Here is a 15235-nt window from a genome sequence, read left to right on the forward strand (position 1 = left end):
CTCCCATTTTACACCATCAGCTATGAAAGCCCCGAGCCTCAAAGATCTGTGGTCTGTGCTGTCCAAGAGGAGGAGTAGATGCAAGGACTCAGAACAGGAATGGAGGGTACCAGGGATCCCTGCATGGCTCAGTCGTTTAGCGCCTGCCTTCAGCCCAGGGTGTGATCCTGGAGACCCAGGATCGAGTCCCACGTCAGGCTCCCTGCATGGAGCCTGCTTCTTCCTCTGCCTGTGTCTCTGCCTCTCTCTGTGCATTTCTCATGAATAAATAAAATCTTAAAAAAAAAAAAAATAAAGGAATGGAAGGTACTGAAAAAAAAAAATGAAATCCAGAAACAAGTAAAAAAAAAATCCTTTTCTAAAACCAAGAGTAATACTCCTAAAACATACACAGAAAGTAAACAGGTCTGGAAGCTGTGAACAGGGTCCTGGAAGAGGCCTCCCAAGTGACAGGTGACTAAGCGACGGAGGTGACAGGTGCTGCGAGGTACGGGAGGCACGTCCTGTCACTGGCCCCCGGGGGACGGGGCAGCAGGGGCTCTCCTGGCATGATCCCAAAGGCCATGGAAGAGAACAAGGAGACAGCAGGAGCTCCCTCGCCAAGGAAAGGCCACAGGCGGGTGAGGGGCAGCAGGCCGCCCTGTCACTGCGTCACCCCGGGCCCTCAGCCCTCCCTCCGGGCTAGGGAAGTGCGGAGAGTGGAGTCAGATGGAGCCTGGGGCCCGCGTGGGCGTGTGGCCTTCCTGCACTGGGTTTTCTGCCCTTTCCCTCAAAGCCAAATGGCTGGGGGTGTCAAGACAGTCACCCTGAGACGGGGGGGGGGGGGGGGGGGGGGGGCGGCGGTGCCTTGAAGACAGCCAGGTGGACGCACACTACGCCCGCCTCGCTCAGAGACTGAGGCCCACCCGGGAAGGCAGCACGCATGCGGGTGGTGGCTGCCCCCTGGCAGGTCCCTCGCTGGCCAGGCGGCCCTTGGGGATTGACGCGTTACACCAGGTGGGGCAGCCGTCCCCGCAGAGACTGGGCAGGGGCAGGGAAGCAAGGTCTGAGGGGTCATGGCTTGCCCAGGAGCACCCCGTTATCAAGCACTCATCTGAGCATCACTCGGGAAGGTATTTGTAGCCGTGGTCAGCATCTGCCATCGGCTGGCTTTAGGCACAGGAGAGTACCCGGAGGACGTGGGTGGCCTCATCCACTCAGCTGGAAAGTCAGAAGAGCAGAACTGTGGTTTCTCCCCCGAGGAGGAAGAAAATCCCCCTGTGGGGGCAGCCTCAGCTCCTGCCCCAGGGAGTTCCTGGAAATCATCTCTCAGGCTGTCTCTGTTTCTCTCTTACTGGTCGTTTCTCTGACTGAACTCTGACACATCTGCTTAGTTAAGATTCTTAGTAAACTGGTTAGAGTCGACCAGTAGTGAAGCTACTGTCCCAGCTTCAAGTTGAAGCCCTGACCGCGGTGTGGGGTCACCTACGGCCCGTCCCCAGCGCCTGCATGGGCACCAAATCCCAGCAGCTCCAGAGTCGGGAGTCTGCAGGGGTGCTGGACCACCTTGCTTTTAAGGCAATAATCCTCTTTTCAGCATCCTTGAAGGACCCCTCAGACCCAGGAAGTCTTCTCTTAGCCACCTCGGGTTGATACGAAGTCATCCCTTGCACATGACAAAATAATCTCACGCTGGAGCTTCTACCCACCTTTCCTACCACAGTACATTGCATTGATTCAGTGCTCCTCTCTGGAAATAACTGTATAAAACTAACATTTGGAAAAGAGAGCAGAAGGCAAATGGCATGCCATCTCAAATTATTTTTGGGTTTCAGTAATTCTGAGCACAAGAGCTTCAGAGTCAGGCCAGCTGAGCGCCGTCAAGAGGGGCTGCCAAGCTGTGCGGCCACGCGCACCACGGAAGGTGGTCATTGTCATCCTTGGGCCATAGAAACCGAGGGAACCTTGTTTGTACCATAGGTCGGATGGACCAGATGGACCCATTATACCCTCCTCAGCTCACACATGCTTAGCTCCACGCACCCTGAGGTGTGGACACGGCCAGGATCAGGCTATGTGGCCAGGGCAGCAGGGCTGGGTGGGGACAGGCTCCCGGCGCTCTTCCTCCCCAGAAGCAGGAACTGTGCACCAAAAAAACCTGCCCACGCCTTGGAGAAAGAGAGTGAATCTTCTCTCTGCTTTGGGCCTGTGTGGTTACCATGCACGCGGGTGTGCACGTACGTGATGCACACGGCCGTGCGGGGCGTGGACGGACTCTGTAATATTAGGAAGCACCTGCTTTCACAGCTTGCTCCACACTCCTACTTTCAGTACTTAAAATCAGCCGCGCAGATGCTCCTCTCCGGAGTGCTAAATTTACTGAATTAGATGCAAACCACACCGGCTTGAGAAGCAAGCAACCTTGTGGGAAATTCCTGCGATTCAGCAGTATCATGAAGCCTTTCTGTGTCTGTGACATTCACGTCCAGAGCGGGGAAGTAATAAGACATTCACGCCATGAGGGAACTGCACTATGGCAGAACATAGAAAGGTTTAGGATAGGAAGGGACACCACACAAAAGAACACTGATAGTCTAATTTCAGAGACAATGAGTCAGGGAAGGTTGGTCATTCAGTTCTTCCTCTAAATCACAAAGGTTATTCCTCTACTTGATATATTCTGTGTTATTCACAAGAACAGGATTTATAAAGGTGAGTCCACCAAGGGCCAAATCTCAGTTCCTCCAGAGGCTCTTCCTCCCACAGACAGAAACACTAAGTTCTCAGAGTCACAGGAGATAACACTTTGGGGCTGGCAGGGGTGGGGGAAGTGGGGAGGGAGCCCATCAACATTATTACTTTTTTTTTTTTTTAACAGAAAACCATATTTGTTTGTAAATGTTACAGCGGATCTGGAAAAACCAACAGAGACGATAGCAGACCATTGCAGTTGGGCTATGGTACAGAATCCAAAAATATAAATACAAAACAAACAGCAATGTAATTAGGGAACACGATTAATGGGAGGAGCCCAGGGACACAGTCCCAGAAGTGACCAAGGGCCCACTGCTCAGTTACAAGGCCCCAGTGGGGGAGCATAAAAACCCTAATAAAGGGCACGCTAGCTTACATGAGTGAACAGAGGAAACTTTGTGCCCCAGTGGGGGGAGGCATCCTATTATAAAGATAACTTCTCCACAAAGCAATCTGCACACTGAATACACTCTTAAACATAATTCTAACTGGATTTTTGAACTTGAAGAACGTAATATAAACTTGAAGAACGTAATATAAAATTTAGGCAAATAATAAAAATCCCTGTGGCAATCATAAGAGAAACTCTGGGCCTTTATTCATTTGTGAGGTTAGTTCAGATCTGCTTTCCTGATAGAGCCCAGGTGTCGCCCTGGGGAAGGCACACGGACAGCAGGACAGCCTTCACACTGAAAGTCGGTGGTCTACACACTCTTATAATCAAGAAGCAGAAACTCTCAGAATGAATAGAAAAGTGACACTCAACTCCATGCTATGTGCAACAAGCCCCCTGTAAATATAAGGATACAAACTAGTCAAAAGTAAAAGCAAGGAAAAAAAAAAACCCTATCAGGATTGCATTAGTCAAGAGAGAGCTGGAGTGTCTATATGAACATCAGACAAAGTAGTTTTTGGAGCAAGTAACATGAACAGGGATGAAGAGGGTCACTCCATAATGACAGAGGAACCAACTAATAAATACTAGTATCTATGCACTGAATAAGACGATGTAAAACTGGACAGAACTGCAAAAAAAAAAAAAAAAAAAAAAAAGAGACAATTAGAAAATAAACAGCCCTAACTACAACAGCACTGAAAGGTGAAATGTTTATGAGTCTAAAAAAAAAAATACATGTAGGATCCATACGCTGAAAGGCACAAAACAAGGAATGCCAAAATGGAGACATACTATGTTCATGGACTGAAAAGTTCAACGCTGCTAAGGTATCAGCTCTGCCAGAATCTACACAGTAATGCAATTCCAATCAAAACCTCTGAAGGATATTTTGTAGGTGACAGTTGATTCTAAAACTTATATGGAAAGGTACAATAACTAGATAGCCAAACTACTTTGAGAAAGAAAAACATTGAAGCATTCATACTACCTGACCTCAGAATATACTGTGAAGTGATGGTAATGAAGACCATATGGTATCAGTGAGCAGATCGTAATCAGTGGAACAGAATGGAGTCCAGAAATAGACTCACAAGTATGGTCAACTGACTTTTGACAAAGGTGCAAAAGCGCTTGAAAGAATGGTTAGTCTTTTCAACGAATGGAATACTTAGACATCCATATGCCAAACAATGAACCTCAGCCAAAATGAATCACAGACCTAAATATGAAATGTAAAACTATAAAACCATAAAACTTTTAGAGGAAAAATCTTTATGAGTTCGGGTTAGGCAAAGACTTCTCAAATATGACACCAGAAAAAGCATGGTCCACAAAAACAAATCATAAATTAGACTTCATCTGAACTAAAACTCTGTGAAAGACACCATCAAAATAAAAATACAAGCTGTAGACTGAGATAAAATATTTGCAAATCATAAGATTTGCAAAGGTTTGTATATAGAACATGTAAAGAAGTCCCAAGCTCAATAATAAGAAAACAGAAAACCCAATTAAAAAACGGGCAAATAATTTGAATAGACACGTCACCAAGGAAGACTTACAAATGACAAATAAGCACAAGAAAAAAAGTGCTCAGCATCATTAGTCATTAGGGAAATGCAAATCAAAACCAAAATGAGAGGGATGCCTGGCTGGCTCAGTTGGTGGAACATGAGATTCTTGATGCCAGGATTCTGGGTTCGAGCCTCATGCTGGGATTAGCATCCCAGCATGATTATGGATTAGTTAAAAATAAAATCTTTTTTTTTTTTTAAAGATTTATTTATTTACTTGAGAGACAGAGAAAGAGGTGAGAGGGGCAGAGGGAGAGGGAAAGAGTCTTAAGCAGACTCCACACTCAGCTCAGAGTCTGAAGCAGGGCTTAATCTCATGACCCGAGCCAAAACCAGGAGTTGGATGCTCACCTGGTGGGGCTACCCAAGTGCCCCCCAAAATAAAATCTTTAAAAGAAAAAAAAGCCAAAATGAGGCAAAAGGGCTGACAATCCCAAATGCTGACAAAGGCGCAGGGCAACCTCAATTCTCACACCCTGCTGGCAGGGGTGCAAAAACAGCACAGTGGCTTTGGCACACAGTTTAGAAAGTTAAACATATGACAGTGACCCAATAGTTCTGCATGTTTACCTGAGTTAAATGAAAACCTGTGTCCCAACCTTGCATACGAACATTTAGTTGTTTCATGGCCCCAAATGGGAAATAATCCAGATGCCTCTCCACTGGGGAATGGGTAAGCTGTGGTACATCAATGTCGTGAGGCACTACTGGGTAGTCACCAAGAACAAATCTGCATAGCCACACCATCCAAAAGTGCTGCTCTTCACAGCTTGTACTAGACTCCTCTGGAATATATGTGGTCTCCTAGGTGAGTAAGGGGTACAGTGTCTCATCCACAGTCGTCACCCGGAACTGCAGGTGTGGGCTGTTCTAGAGTGGGCCACTTGATGCAAAGCACCTTGAGCCTCCTGGCCCATCCCGCTACCAATCTAACCAATTCTTTCTCTGCATCACCACTAAGACCTAAGACCAGTTCTGATGTTTTTGTCTATGTAGAAAGCTCCGTACCGAATGAATGTCGACTGAGCTTATGAAAAGCACCAGCCAAACTCAGAGGAAGAAATGGGGGGACAAAAATCAGTCTTTCTCTCCTGGGATTTACAGCCTAGAGGAGCCCGATGTGGCACTTGATCCCAGGACCAGGATCATGCCCTGAGCTGAAGGCAGATGCTCAACCACTGAGCCACCCAGGTGTCCCGAGAAGCGGCATTTCTAACAAGCAGCTGGTGGTGCTCACACTGTGGCCTTTGAGCAGTGCCCTTCTGGAAGAGTGGTTCTCAAACTCTTTAAAGTCAGGAATTCTTTAAAGTCCTAAAAATTACTAAGGACCCCAAAGAACTTTTGTGTATAAGTCTTTCCGTTGATGTAGATAGACTGTATGAGAAATTAAACCAGAAAAAAAAAAAAAACCACCATGAACCCATTAAAAAATAACAAGCCCACTGTCTCAATATAAATATACATTTATGAAAAATCATTTTTCATGACAATTAATGTTAGTTCTTTCATAAAATCTCATATGTCACAGAATACAGGTGACCCCTGAACAATGCATGGGTTGGAGATGTCAACCCATTGCACATAACTTCTGACTCTGCCCCAAAAAACTTATTACTAAGAGCCTATTGTTCACTGGAAGCCTTATCGATAACATAAAGATTGAACAACACATATTTTGTATGCTATATGTAGTACATGCTGTATTCTTGCAAAAAAGCAATCTAGGGACACCTCGGTGGCTCCGTGGTTGAGCGTCTGCCTTTGGCTCAGGGCGTGATCCTGGAGGCCTGGGATCAAGTCCCACATCGGGCTCCCCGCGGGCAGCCTGCTTCTCCTTCTGCCTGTGTCTCTGCCTCTCTTGCTCTCTTTCTCTCTGTCTCTCTCATGAATAAATAAATAAAACCTTAAAAAAAAAAAGGCAATCTAGAGAAAAGAAAATGCTAAGAAAATCTTAGGGAAGAGAAAATACATTTATGGTGCAGTAATATATTTGTTAAAAAAAAAAAATCCATGTAAAACTGGACTTTCCTGGTTCAAACCTGTGCCGTTCAGAGATCAACTGCATTTCCCAAAACGAGTAAGTATTTAGGGAGAAGAGTGGCGTTTTTTACATTTTTGCTAATCTCTTTACTATCTGGCTAAATAGAAGACAGCTGGATTCCCATGTCTGCTTCTACATTCTGAATGTTGGTTTGGTTGAAATGTAGAAAGAAATAGAGAAGCTCCCTTACAGGAGCTAATCAAGTAATCAATAGTCCTTTCGGGTAACTGAGGACCTGCGTGGTACTACACCCTAACCTGACAAATGGTGCTTTCCTGATCAACGAGGGGTCTCTACGTCAAGACCCAATAGTGTGTCTTGCACTTTGAATGGCTCTCTGGCCCACGAATGATTACAGAACATTATTTACTGGGCATCTGGAGAGCACTGGTCCCCTGGATTATGTAGATCTCCCGGTGGGGACTCATTTCCCCCGCTGGTTCCTATCTCCACTGGCCTCAGCTGGAGAGCCTGCAGCCCCGGGAAGCTGACACCTGCACGGGAGGGCACGAACTTTCCAAAATCCAGATTTTTGCTCCCAAACTCAAACTTTGTCCCTGACCACAAACACGGTCAGTTACTTCCCTTTAAGTGGCACTCTTGTGTCACTTTTTTGAGAAGATGCTCGCTAATGTTTGTTTGAGTGACCAGTGGGTCTGTGAGTGTCGTAACGTCAAAATGGTGTCTGTGGAAACAGTGGTTTTGCTGTCAGCGTGTTGACTCTAAGACAAATGCCAATGCCTGAAAAACGGATTAACTAGAGAATAGGAAAAACAGATGGCTGATCATATTTAAAATATGACTGAAATTAAGAGATAATGGAGTTTATGTGATTTAGGCCTGCGACTCTCAATGCCAGGAGCTCCCCCGTGGCCACTGCTCCTTTTCATCCTCATCTCTCGTTTTTTTTTTTAATTTGAAAATAAATGAACTGAATGATCTGTAATGTTCTGTTGTGCTCTAGGACCAAAGTCTATGACGTCTAAAAACATACTGCACACATGACCAAGATGCTCACTGTCATCAATCCCCAGGGAAATGCAAATCAAAACTACAGCGAGATCCCACTTCACCCCCATGAGAACGGCTGTCATCCAGAAGACACACAACCGCCAGTGGTGACCATGTGGAGAAACTGGAACCCTCGTGCCCCGCTGGTGGGGATGCATATGGGTGCAGCCGCTGCGGGAAACAGTCTGGCCGTTCTTCAAAACATTAGCCACACACAGTTAACATGGGACCCAGCAGCCCCACTCCGACGTAAATACTCAGGGGAAATGAAAACACACATGCACATGGCAGCTTGCACGTGAACGCTCACAGTGGCATTATTCATAACGGCCAAGTAGCAGAACTGACCCCAGGGCCCATCAATGCACGAAGGGATGAATAAAAATGTGGTACATATCCACGTAATGAAATACAATTTAGCAATAAAATGAACTAGTGACACATGCTATGATACGGGTGAATCCTGAAAGCATTAGGCTAAGTGAAAGAAGATCATGTATCATATAATTTCAGTTACATGAAATGTCCAGGTCAGGCACATCTATAAAGATAGGAAAGTAGTAAGTGGCTGGGGGTGACAGGTTAGGGAGGAATGGCAGTGACCGTTAACAGATATGGGGCTTATTTTTTAGAGGGATAAAAATGTTATAAAAAATTAGATGTGATGATGGCTGCACAGTACTGTGAATATACTAAAAACCAAGGAATTGTGTATCTTAAATGGGTGAATTGCACGGTATAGGAATTCTCTCTCAATACGTTTGTTTAAAAAACCATGTAGTAGCCCGTCTAAGAGGCAACATATTTAAAAGAAATAACAGGGATCCCTGGGTGGCGCAGCGGTTTGGCGCCTGCCTTTGGCCCAGGGCGCGATCCTGGAGACCCAGGATCGAATCCCACGTCGGGCTCCCGGTACATGGAGCCTGCTTCTCCCTCTGCCTGTGTCTCTGCCTCTCTCTCTCTCTCTCTGTGTGTGTGTGACTATCATAAATAAATAAAAATTAAAAAGAAAAAAAAGAAATAACATAAGGAGTATAACATCTACAGAGCTTTGGATTCTTTAAAGTGAGTGGAAATGAAGATCTTTAAAAATACCATAACAGAACACACGCACATGCACAGAAACACACAACAGGCGTACTCAAGGGAGCTGGCTAAGTGCTGCCTTGAGGGTCAGCAAAGCATGGAGCATCCACATCTCTTCCACCTGCCATGCTGCATCCAGGCACTGCTTGCGGTAGAGGCCTTCTATTGGCCCCTCGGGTTCTGTACCCACTTTCTACCTCTGAGAGGGCAAGAAACCACTGCCAGCTATCATCCCCTCCCTACTCTTTCTTCTTCATGCCTGTCCCCATGGAAAGAAAAGCTCTGGAAGGGCAGAAATAATGTTCACCACTCTATTTCCTCTCCTAAAAAAGTTTCTGGCCCACAGTGGATGGCCAACTGTCCAGTACTCCAAAGACCAACTTGAAATCTGGGGTGGGGACAAAGTGAATACAGCATGAAGAGAACCCAGTTAGGACACAACTGTTAACAGGGAGAGAAATTAATGATTTTATTTATTTATCTATTTATTTTTTAGATTAATGATTATTTAATCTAAAAAAAAAGTTCCAGGGCTTTAAGCATCCTCAGTAGTTCTGGTAATGTGCACCTGCTATGTAAATGCAAGGGAGCATGATCTGAGCAGGGGAGTGGGGCCTGGTTCAGGGCCGGCATCTGATCTAAACCAGGCCAACGGTAGCCTCACGCTCCGCAGATTCTTCCCTCTTTCCTCCTTAAAAATGGAAAGACCTTCCAACCATGTGATTTAATACGTAACAAATTAATGTGCTTACAAATGTAATATATATTAATAAATGGATTTAAAGGTAAAATAAATTTAATATGCAATAAAGAAGCTTTTAAAATCAATGGGGAAGGGGGTGCCTGGGTGGGGGGCTCAGTCAGTTTAGCATCTGCCTTCGGCTCAGGTCATGAACCCAGGGTCCTGGGATTGAGCCTCCCATCAGGCTCCCTGCTCAGTGGGTAGCCTGCCTCTTCCTCTGCCTCTGTGCCTCCCCCTGCTTGGGCATGTGTGCACATGCACATGCACTCTCTCTCTCTAATAAATAAAATCTTAAAAAAAAATTAATGGGGAAAGGGAATACATGATGTAGAGACAAGTGATTCGTCAGTCATTTTACAAGATAATAAAGTTATATCCCTCCCCTGTACCATTAAGAAAAAAAAAAAGTTCCAGGAGGATTATAAAATGTACTGTGAACAACAAAATTATGAAGGTGTTGGGAGAAAATATTAGATTGTTCTTTGAGATTTGAGGATTTGGGGGACCTTCCAGAGTGAATGAGAATTGAAATTAAGGAGGAAAAAAAAAAGAGACTCTTGTTTTCCTTAGTCTGAAGGAGGAAAGTGTCAGGGCTCTCACTGCTCAGGGCACACATCATGCTGGGTCTGGGGAGGGGTATCCATGTGGTCCTTGTACACTCGGGCCGGCCACATGCTAGTAAACTCTCAACTTTAAGAGTTAACAAGCTAAAATAATCAAGTTGATCTCAACTTCTGACACAACAGATTACGAAAACTACAAAAAGGAACATTACTTTCAAATTCTTTTCCCAAAGCAAAATACGCAAATGAGAAATTAACATATTTTAGGTTATGGGATCAGTCAATTCTGAATTATATAGGTTTGGGGAAAAATCAGTAACTTAAGGAGGAGTTCAACGAAAATCAGGATATAAAATTTTATAGTAAGCAACAAGGACTCCGTTATAATCAGGGAGTACTAATTTCAAAGTTGGATAAGACACCAACCATTCCAAAAACACTCAACAGAAAAATGAGTTCAGGGTCCAACAGTAGGAGTTTGAAATGGGATCCTGAAGAAGGCTTGGAGGGAACAGGCTGCAAAGTAGGAGACAGAGGACTGAGGTTTGGGAGCTGAATGAAACCAAGAGAGAACTAAATGCAGGATGATAGAGGCCCCTGGCCAACGGGGGCAGCCTGTTCTGACCCTGGTATTGGCAGTGGAGGCCCCCGGCCAACGGGGCGGCCTGTCTGACACTGGCATTGGCAGTGGAGGCCACCAGCCAACCGGGGCAGCTTGTTCTGATCTGGGTATTGGCAGTGGAGGCCCCCGGCCAATGCGGCAGCCTGTCTGACACTGGCATTGGCAGTGGAGGCTACTAGCCAATTGGGTGGCCTGACACTGGCATTGGCAGTGGAGGCTACCAGCCAACCAGGGCAGCTTGTTCTGACCCGGGTATTGGCAGTGGAGGCCCCTGGCCAACAGGGGCAGCCTATCCTGACCCTGGTGTTGGCAGTGGAGGCCGCCAGCCAATTGGGGTGGCCTGTCCCGACACTGGCATTGGCAGTGGAGGCCGCCAGCCAATTGGGGTGGCCTGTCCCGACACTGGCATTGGCAGTGGAGGCCGCTGGCCAATCGGGGTGGCCTGTCCTGACACTGGCATTGGCAGTGGAGGCCACCGGCCAACCGGGGTGGCCTGTCCTGACCCTGGTACTGGCAGTGGAGGCCACCGGCCAACAGGGCGGCCTGTCCTGACAACAGCTTGGTCCCATCACTATTTTAACTCTGCGCCGTTATTAGCATTTTCCTGCACATGCATGGACAACTCGTTTACCTCTAAATTATAATTGGCACCAGGACATTAAAGAGGGTAGAAACGAAAAAAAAAAAAAATAAAGAGGGTAGAAACGTAAATACAAATGAGTGCTCTGACGTATCTGGCCTGTAGGGTACGCGTGGAGTAAATGAGTTAACGCATAGGACACTTTGGACCTAGAAGGTACAATTCCTCTCCCTGTTGCCGCTATGACACTGGACACATTATAAAGACTTTCGTCCTCCGAGTGCAAGTCCTGCGACAGGGAGGCTTCTTTGTGGGAAGCGTCGTGTGAGGCTCAGTCGGCTCGGCGTACGCCGGGACCAGCAGAGCCCCGTCCGGCACCCGGGCTGGGACGCACCGGTCAAACGGCGACCACTTACCATGTGGACTACTTCTGGGTAAATAGGCTCTGTGATCACGTTCCGATTATGGGTGATGTACTCCACCATTTCACTTAGAGCGGCTCGTTTTACTTCCTTCCACTTTAGGTCACTTAGTGGGTCGGAAACAAAGTCAAAGAGGACACAACACTGACGTAGCTTCTGGATAAAAAGCTTCTCTTGATCAGCAGGAGGAACATCTGAAAGGCAGAAAGCAAAGTATATTGATCGCAAAGAGCTTAACCCAGAATTACCGTGGAACACTCTTAAGCCTCCTCCTACGGTCATTTTTGAATTAACGGAGATTCAAGATGAGAGACGGGCTAGGGATGGAGCGAGGTCGAACAGCCGCCGAGCAGAAGACAGCCAGTCACCCAGCTCGTGTGCTTCTTACGGTAAAACTTCTGTACTAGGTACTCTCTGAAACCACAGGCGGAGGAGCACTGTCCAGCATAAACCCTCTGAACGCATGCGCTCATTCATCAAGGATCATCTGAGGGCCACCTGTCACATGCTGGTGCAGCGCTGGGCAACGGAGCGAGAGCCAAACCACAGGCCCCAGTCTGGGGCGAGGGGCGCGGACACTCACACCAGTGGTACCTGCGGATGCAGGGAGGGGCAAGGTGACGACAGTGACAGGGGGAGGGATGCTCCCTCAGGTCTGCTCCTGTTCTAGACAGGGCGCGTGGGTGTCCCCTGGCTGGCTGGGACACACGGAGCAAGTGGCATCGGACTGAGTGGCTGCAAACACATGGAGCCGCCACTCTGGCGCTCCACAAAGCACGTTTCATTCCTCATTCTGGGACACGGTCAACACATGCCACAGAGGCTGCCTGGTGGTCTTCATGACGACAGCAGTATCGAAACGGCGCAAATAATAAATAACACTCGCTTTACTTAGTGAGGGCTTGCCTGGGCCGGGGACCATACTAAAGGCTTTCTCCATATTTACACATTTTTTTTCTTTCATGTCATCTCACCATGACACAACAGAGATAAGAAACCAGTCTGGAGGGTCATCTCAGGGCGGGGAAGTGAAGGAGCTCTGTACAATCTCCCAGTGTTCTGGCAAGTCTGGAAAACTATCTGCCCGTGTGAGCGTGACAGCTTCCCTGGGGTGAAGAGGAGCTCAGGGGTGACACGAATGAAAGGGATTTATTGATATACACACAGAAACGTGTCCAACATTGCAAAATGTCTCAGAAGATTTGCACAACTCAGTGAACCAGTATTTTCATAATGATCAATAATTCGTGTTTCGATATTCAAGGGCAAGCGAACCACTCAGAGGGCAAGTCAGTCTACTGGGTTTTAATGGAATAAAATGTATGGATGGATAGATGGCTCATTATAGGGTTGCAGACTCCACAGTGCGGATTCCTTCAAGAAGCTGCCCATTTAAGGGCTGGTATAACATCACAGAAAATGCCTATTACTATCTGAAGAGAGTATCTGTACACTTCAGTAGGGCAACAGAGTGAATGCAGAAGCAGACAGGACAATCCAGTGATCTCCTAGGAAGCCAAACATTAGAGAGATTTGCACAAATATAAAACAATGCCGCCCTCTCATTAATTTGTTTCCGTTTCATAAAACATGGCTCTTTTCTTTAAAAATGTTATTTTTAAGGCCTATTATTTTTAATTTTAGCATACGTGCTGCCAAAGCGAGCACACAGGTTTATTATTTTTATTATTTTTAAATGAATTAATTAACATATGCTTTATTTTTTCTGCTTTGATTTGGGATCTGGTCCATACTGGTAGCTAAGCCCACATGAACAAAAGCTCTTGGGGGTCCCATGTAATTTTTAGGAGTGTGAAGGGGTCCTGAGCCCAAAGCTGAGACCTACTGCCCCGCGCCTGCCTGCACCCCAATGTGTGCCCCTGGGTCCTTGGGCTTTCCCGCCTTCAGCTACTCATGTCATCCCCTCTTCACACCGAGGGTCCTCCCTGCTCCTCCTTCCCCTTCCTGCCCCTACTGTCCCATGCCCACTTCCTGTTCAGGGTCCTTCTATAAAGGCTTTGCTTACTTCCTAGTTGGATGGGGTGCCGTGCTCTGAGCCAGGCGCTCAGCACCTACCATTGCTTTAAGCAGTGAGCTGTCCTGCAGAGTGTTTCTTGCTTCCCCACACATGTTCCTTGAGGGCTCAGGCCAGGTGATGATGTTTTCTAGTTCTCCATACTCTCTAATGCCCAGCAATGGGCCTTGCAAACAGCAGGCCACATAGACGCTACCATCTGAAACGGCCCATTTGGTGGGAAACTGTAGTTCCCACAGAAGCAGCACAGGGCAGGGGAGGGGACTAGGAGATGTCGCCCAAGGGAGACTTAGGAGACCATGGGAACCCAACTGGTGAACACTGGAGTGCTCAGTGACTGTTGCATCATTTTATTTTATTTTATTTTATTTTATTTTATTTTATTTTATTTTATTTATTTTATCATTTTAATTTTTTTTTTAATTTTTTAAATTTATGATAGTCACAGAGAGAAAGAGAGGCAGAGACATAGGCAGAGAGAGAAGCAGGCTCCATGCACCGGGAGCCCGACGTGGGATTCGATCCCAGGTTTCCAGGACTGCGCCCTGGGCCAAAGGCAGGCGCCAAACCACTGCGCCACCCAGGGATCCCCTGTTGCATCATTTTAAATGAGTGACGATCATGACAGTGTTTGGGTCCAACTTTTGCCAACGGTTTTCTTTTCTGAATTCCTCACTTGACTCCTATCCCCACTCCATGCCAGTTTTGCTCCCCCTCCATTTTGCTAGGATCACCTTAGTGATTCAGTTTGCCATCATGGCTTGTATGTTTGGACTCTATTTGGCATTCCCGTGTTCTTGACACCATAGAAAGTGAGAAAGCCTGGGTTTACCCCAAGGGACGCCTGTTGAGGACCCAGACACCGAGAGCTCAAACGGCTTGTCCAGGGCCACCATGCCATTGAGTGGCACAGCACAGATAGGACAGTGCGATGTACTCAAAAGCAAGGGCATAGCTGGGGTCACTGAGGTGCCGCCAAATCTGCCACATATTGAAAGCATTCGAGAGCATCATTTACTCCTTTAATACAGCATCACAACTGACACTCAGAATAAAGACAAGGTTGTCACCAAAAATACTAAATCAAATCTATTCCGATTAAGAAGGAAGAACGGACTAAAATAGTTTCCAAGTCTTCTATCTAAAATTCTTCTAAAAGGCAATAAAGTTCCAATTTTCTGGAAATTATGTCGATTCTTCCAGGGTACCAGACAGCTACGGTGTTACTGTACTATTTTCATTTATAGTTTCTAAAAAGTCTGTGATTAAAACCTCCTGAGTTCCAATTTTTAGAACCTCGTTGGCTATTTTTACAATCTCACAGTCTAAAGGTTTGAAGAAAATTTTAAATTAGCATCGCTAACCTTGGAAGAAAAAAGAGGTATGACAGATTTGAACCTGTACTTGACTCCACTCCTCTGACTATCCC

At 46.4% G+C, this 15235-nt stretch overlaps 1 protein-coding gene across 15 annotated transcripts in view; it reads right to left on the reverse strand.

Moving 5' to 3' along the window:
- Window positions 1–15235, reverse strand: part of PPP2R5C (protein phosphatase 2 regulatory subunit B'gamma) — a 125966-nt gene that overhangs the window by 38718 nt on the left and 72013 nt on the right. For all 15 annotated transcript variants that reach the window (XM_041759329.1, XM_041759339.1, XM_041759335.1 and 12 more), the window contains one exon: window positions 11766–11965. In XM_041759329.1, coding sequence (XP_041615263.1) covers window positions 11766–11965 — 200 coding nt within the window. The remainder of the gene's footprint in view (window positions 1–11765; window positions 11966–15235) is intronic.

This window comes from Vulpes lagopus, chromosome 6, assembly GCF_018345385.1.
Source record: "Vulpes lagopus strain Blue_001 chromosome 6, ASM1834538v1, whole genome shotgun sequence".
In the NCBI taxonomy this organism is placed as follows: Eukaryota; Metazoa; Chordata; class Mammalia; order Carnivora; family Canidae; genus Vulpes; species Vulpes lagopus.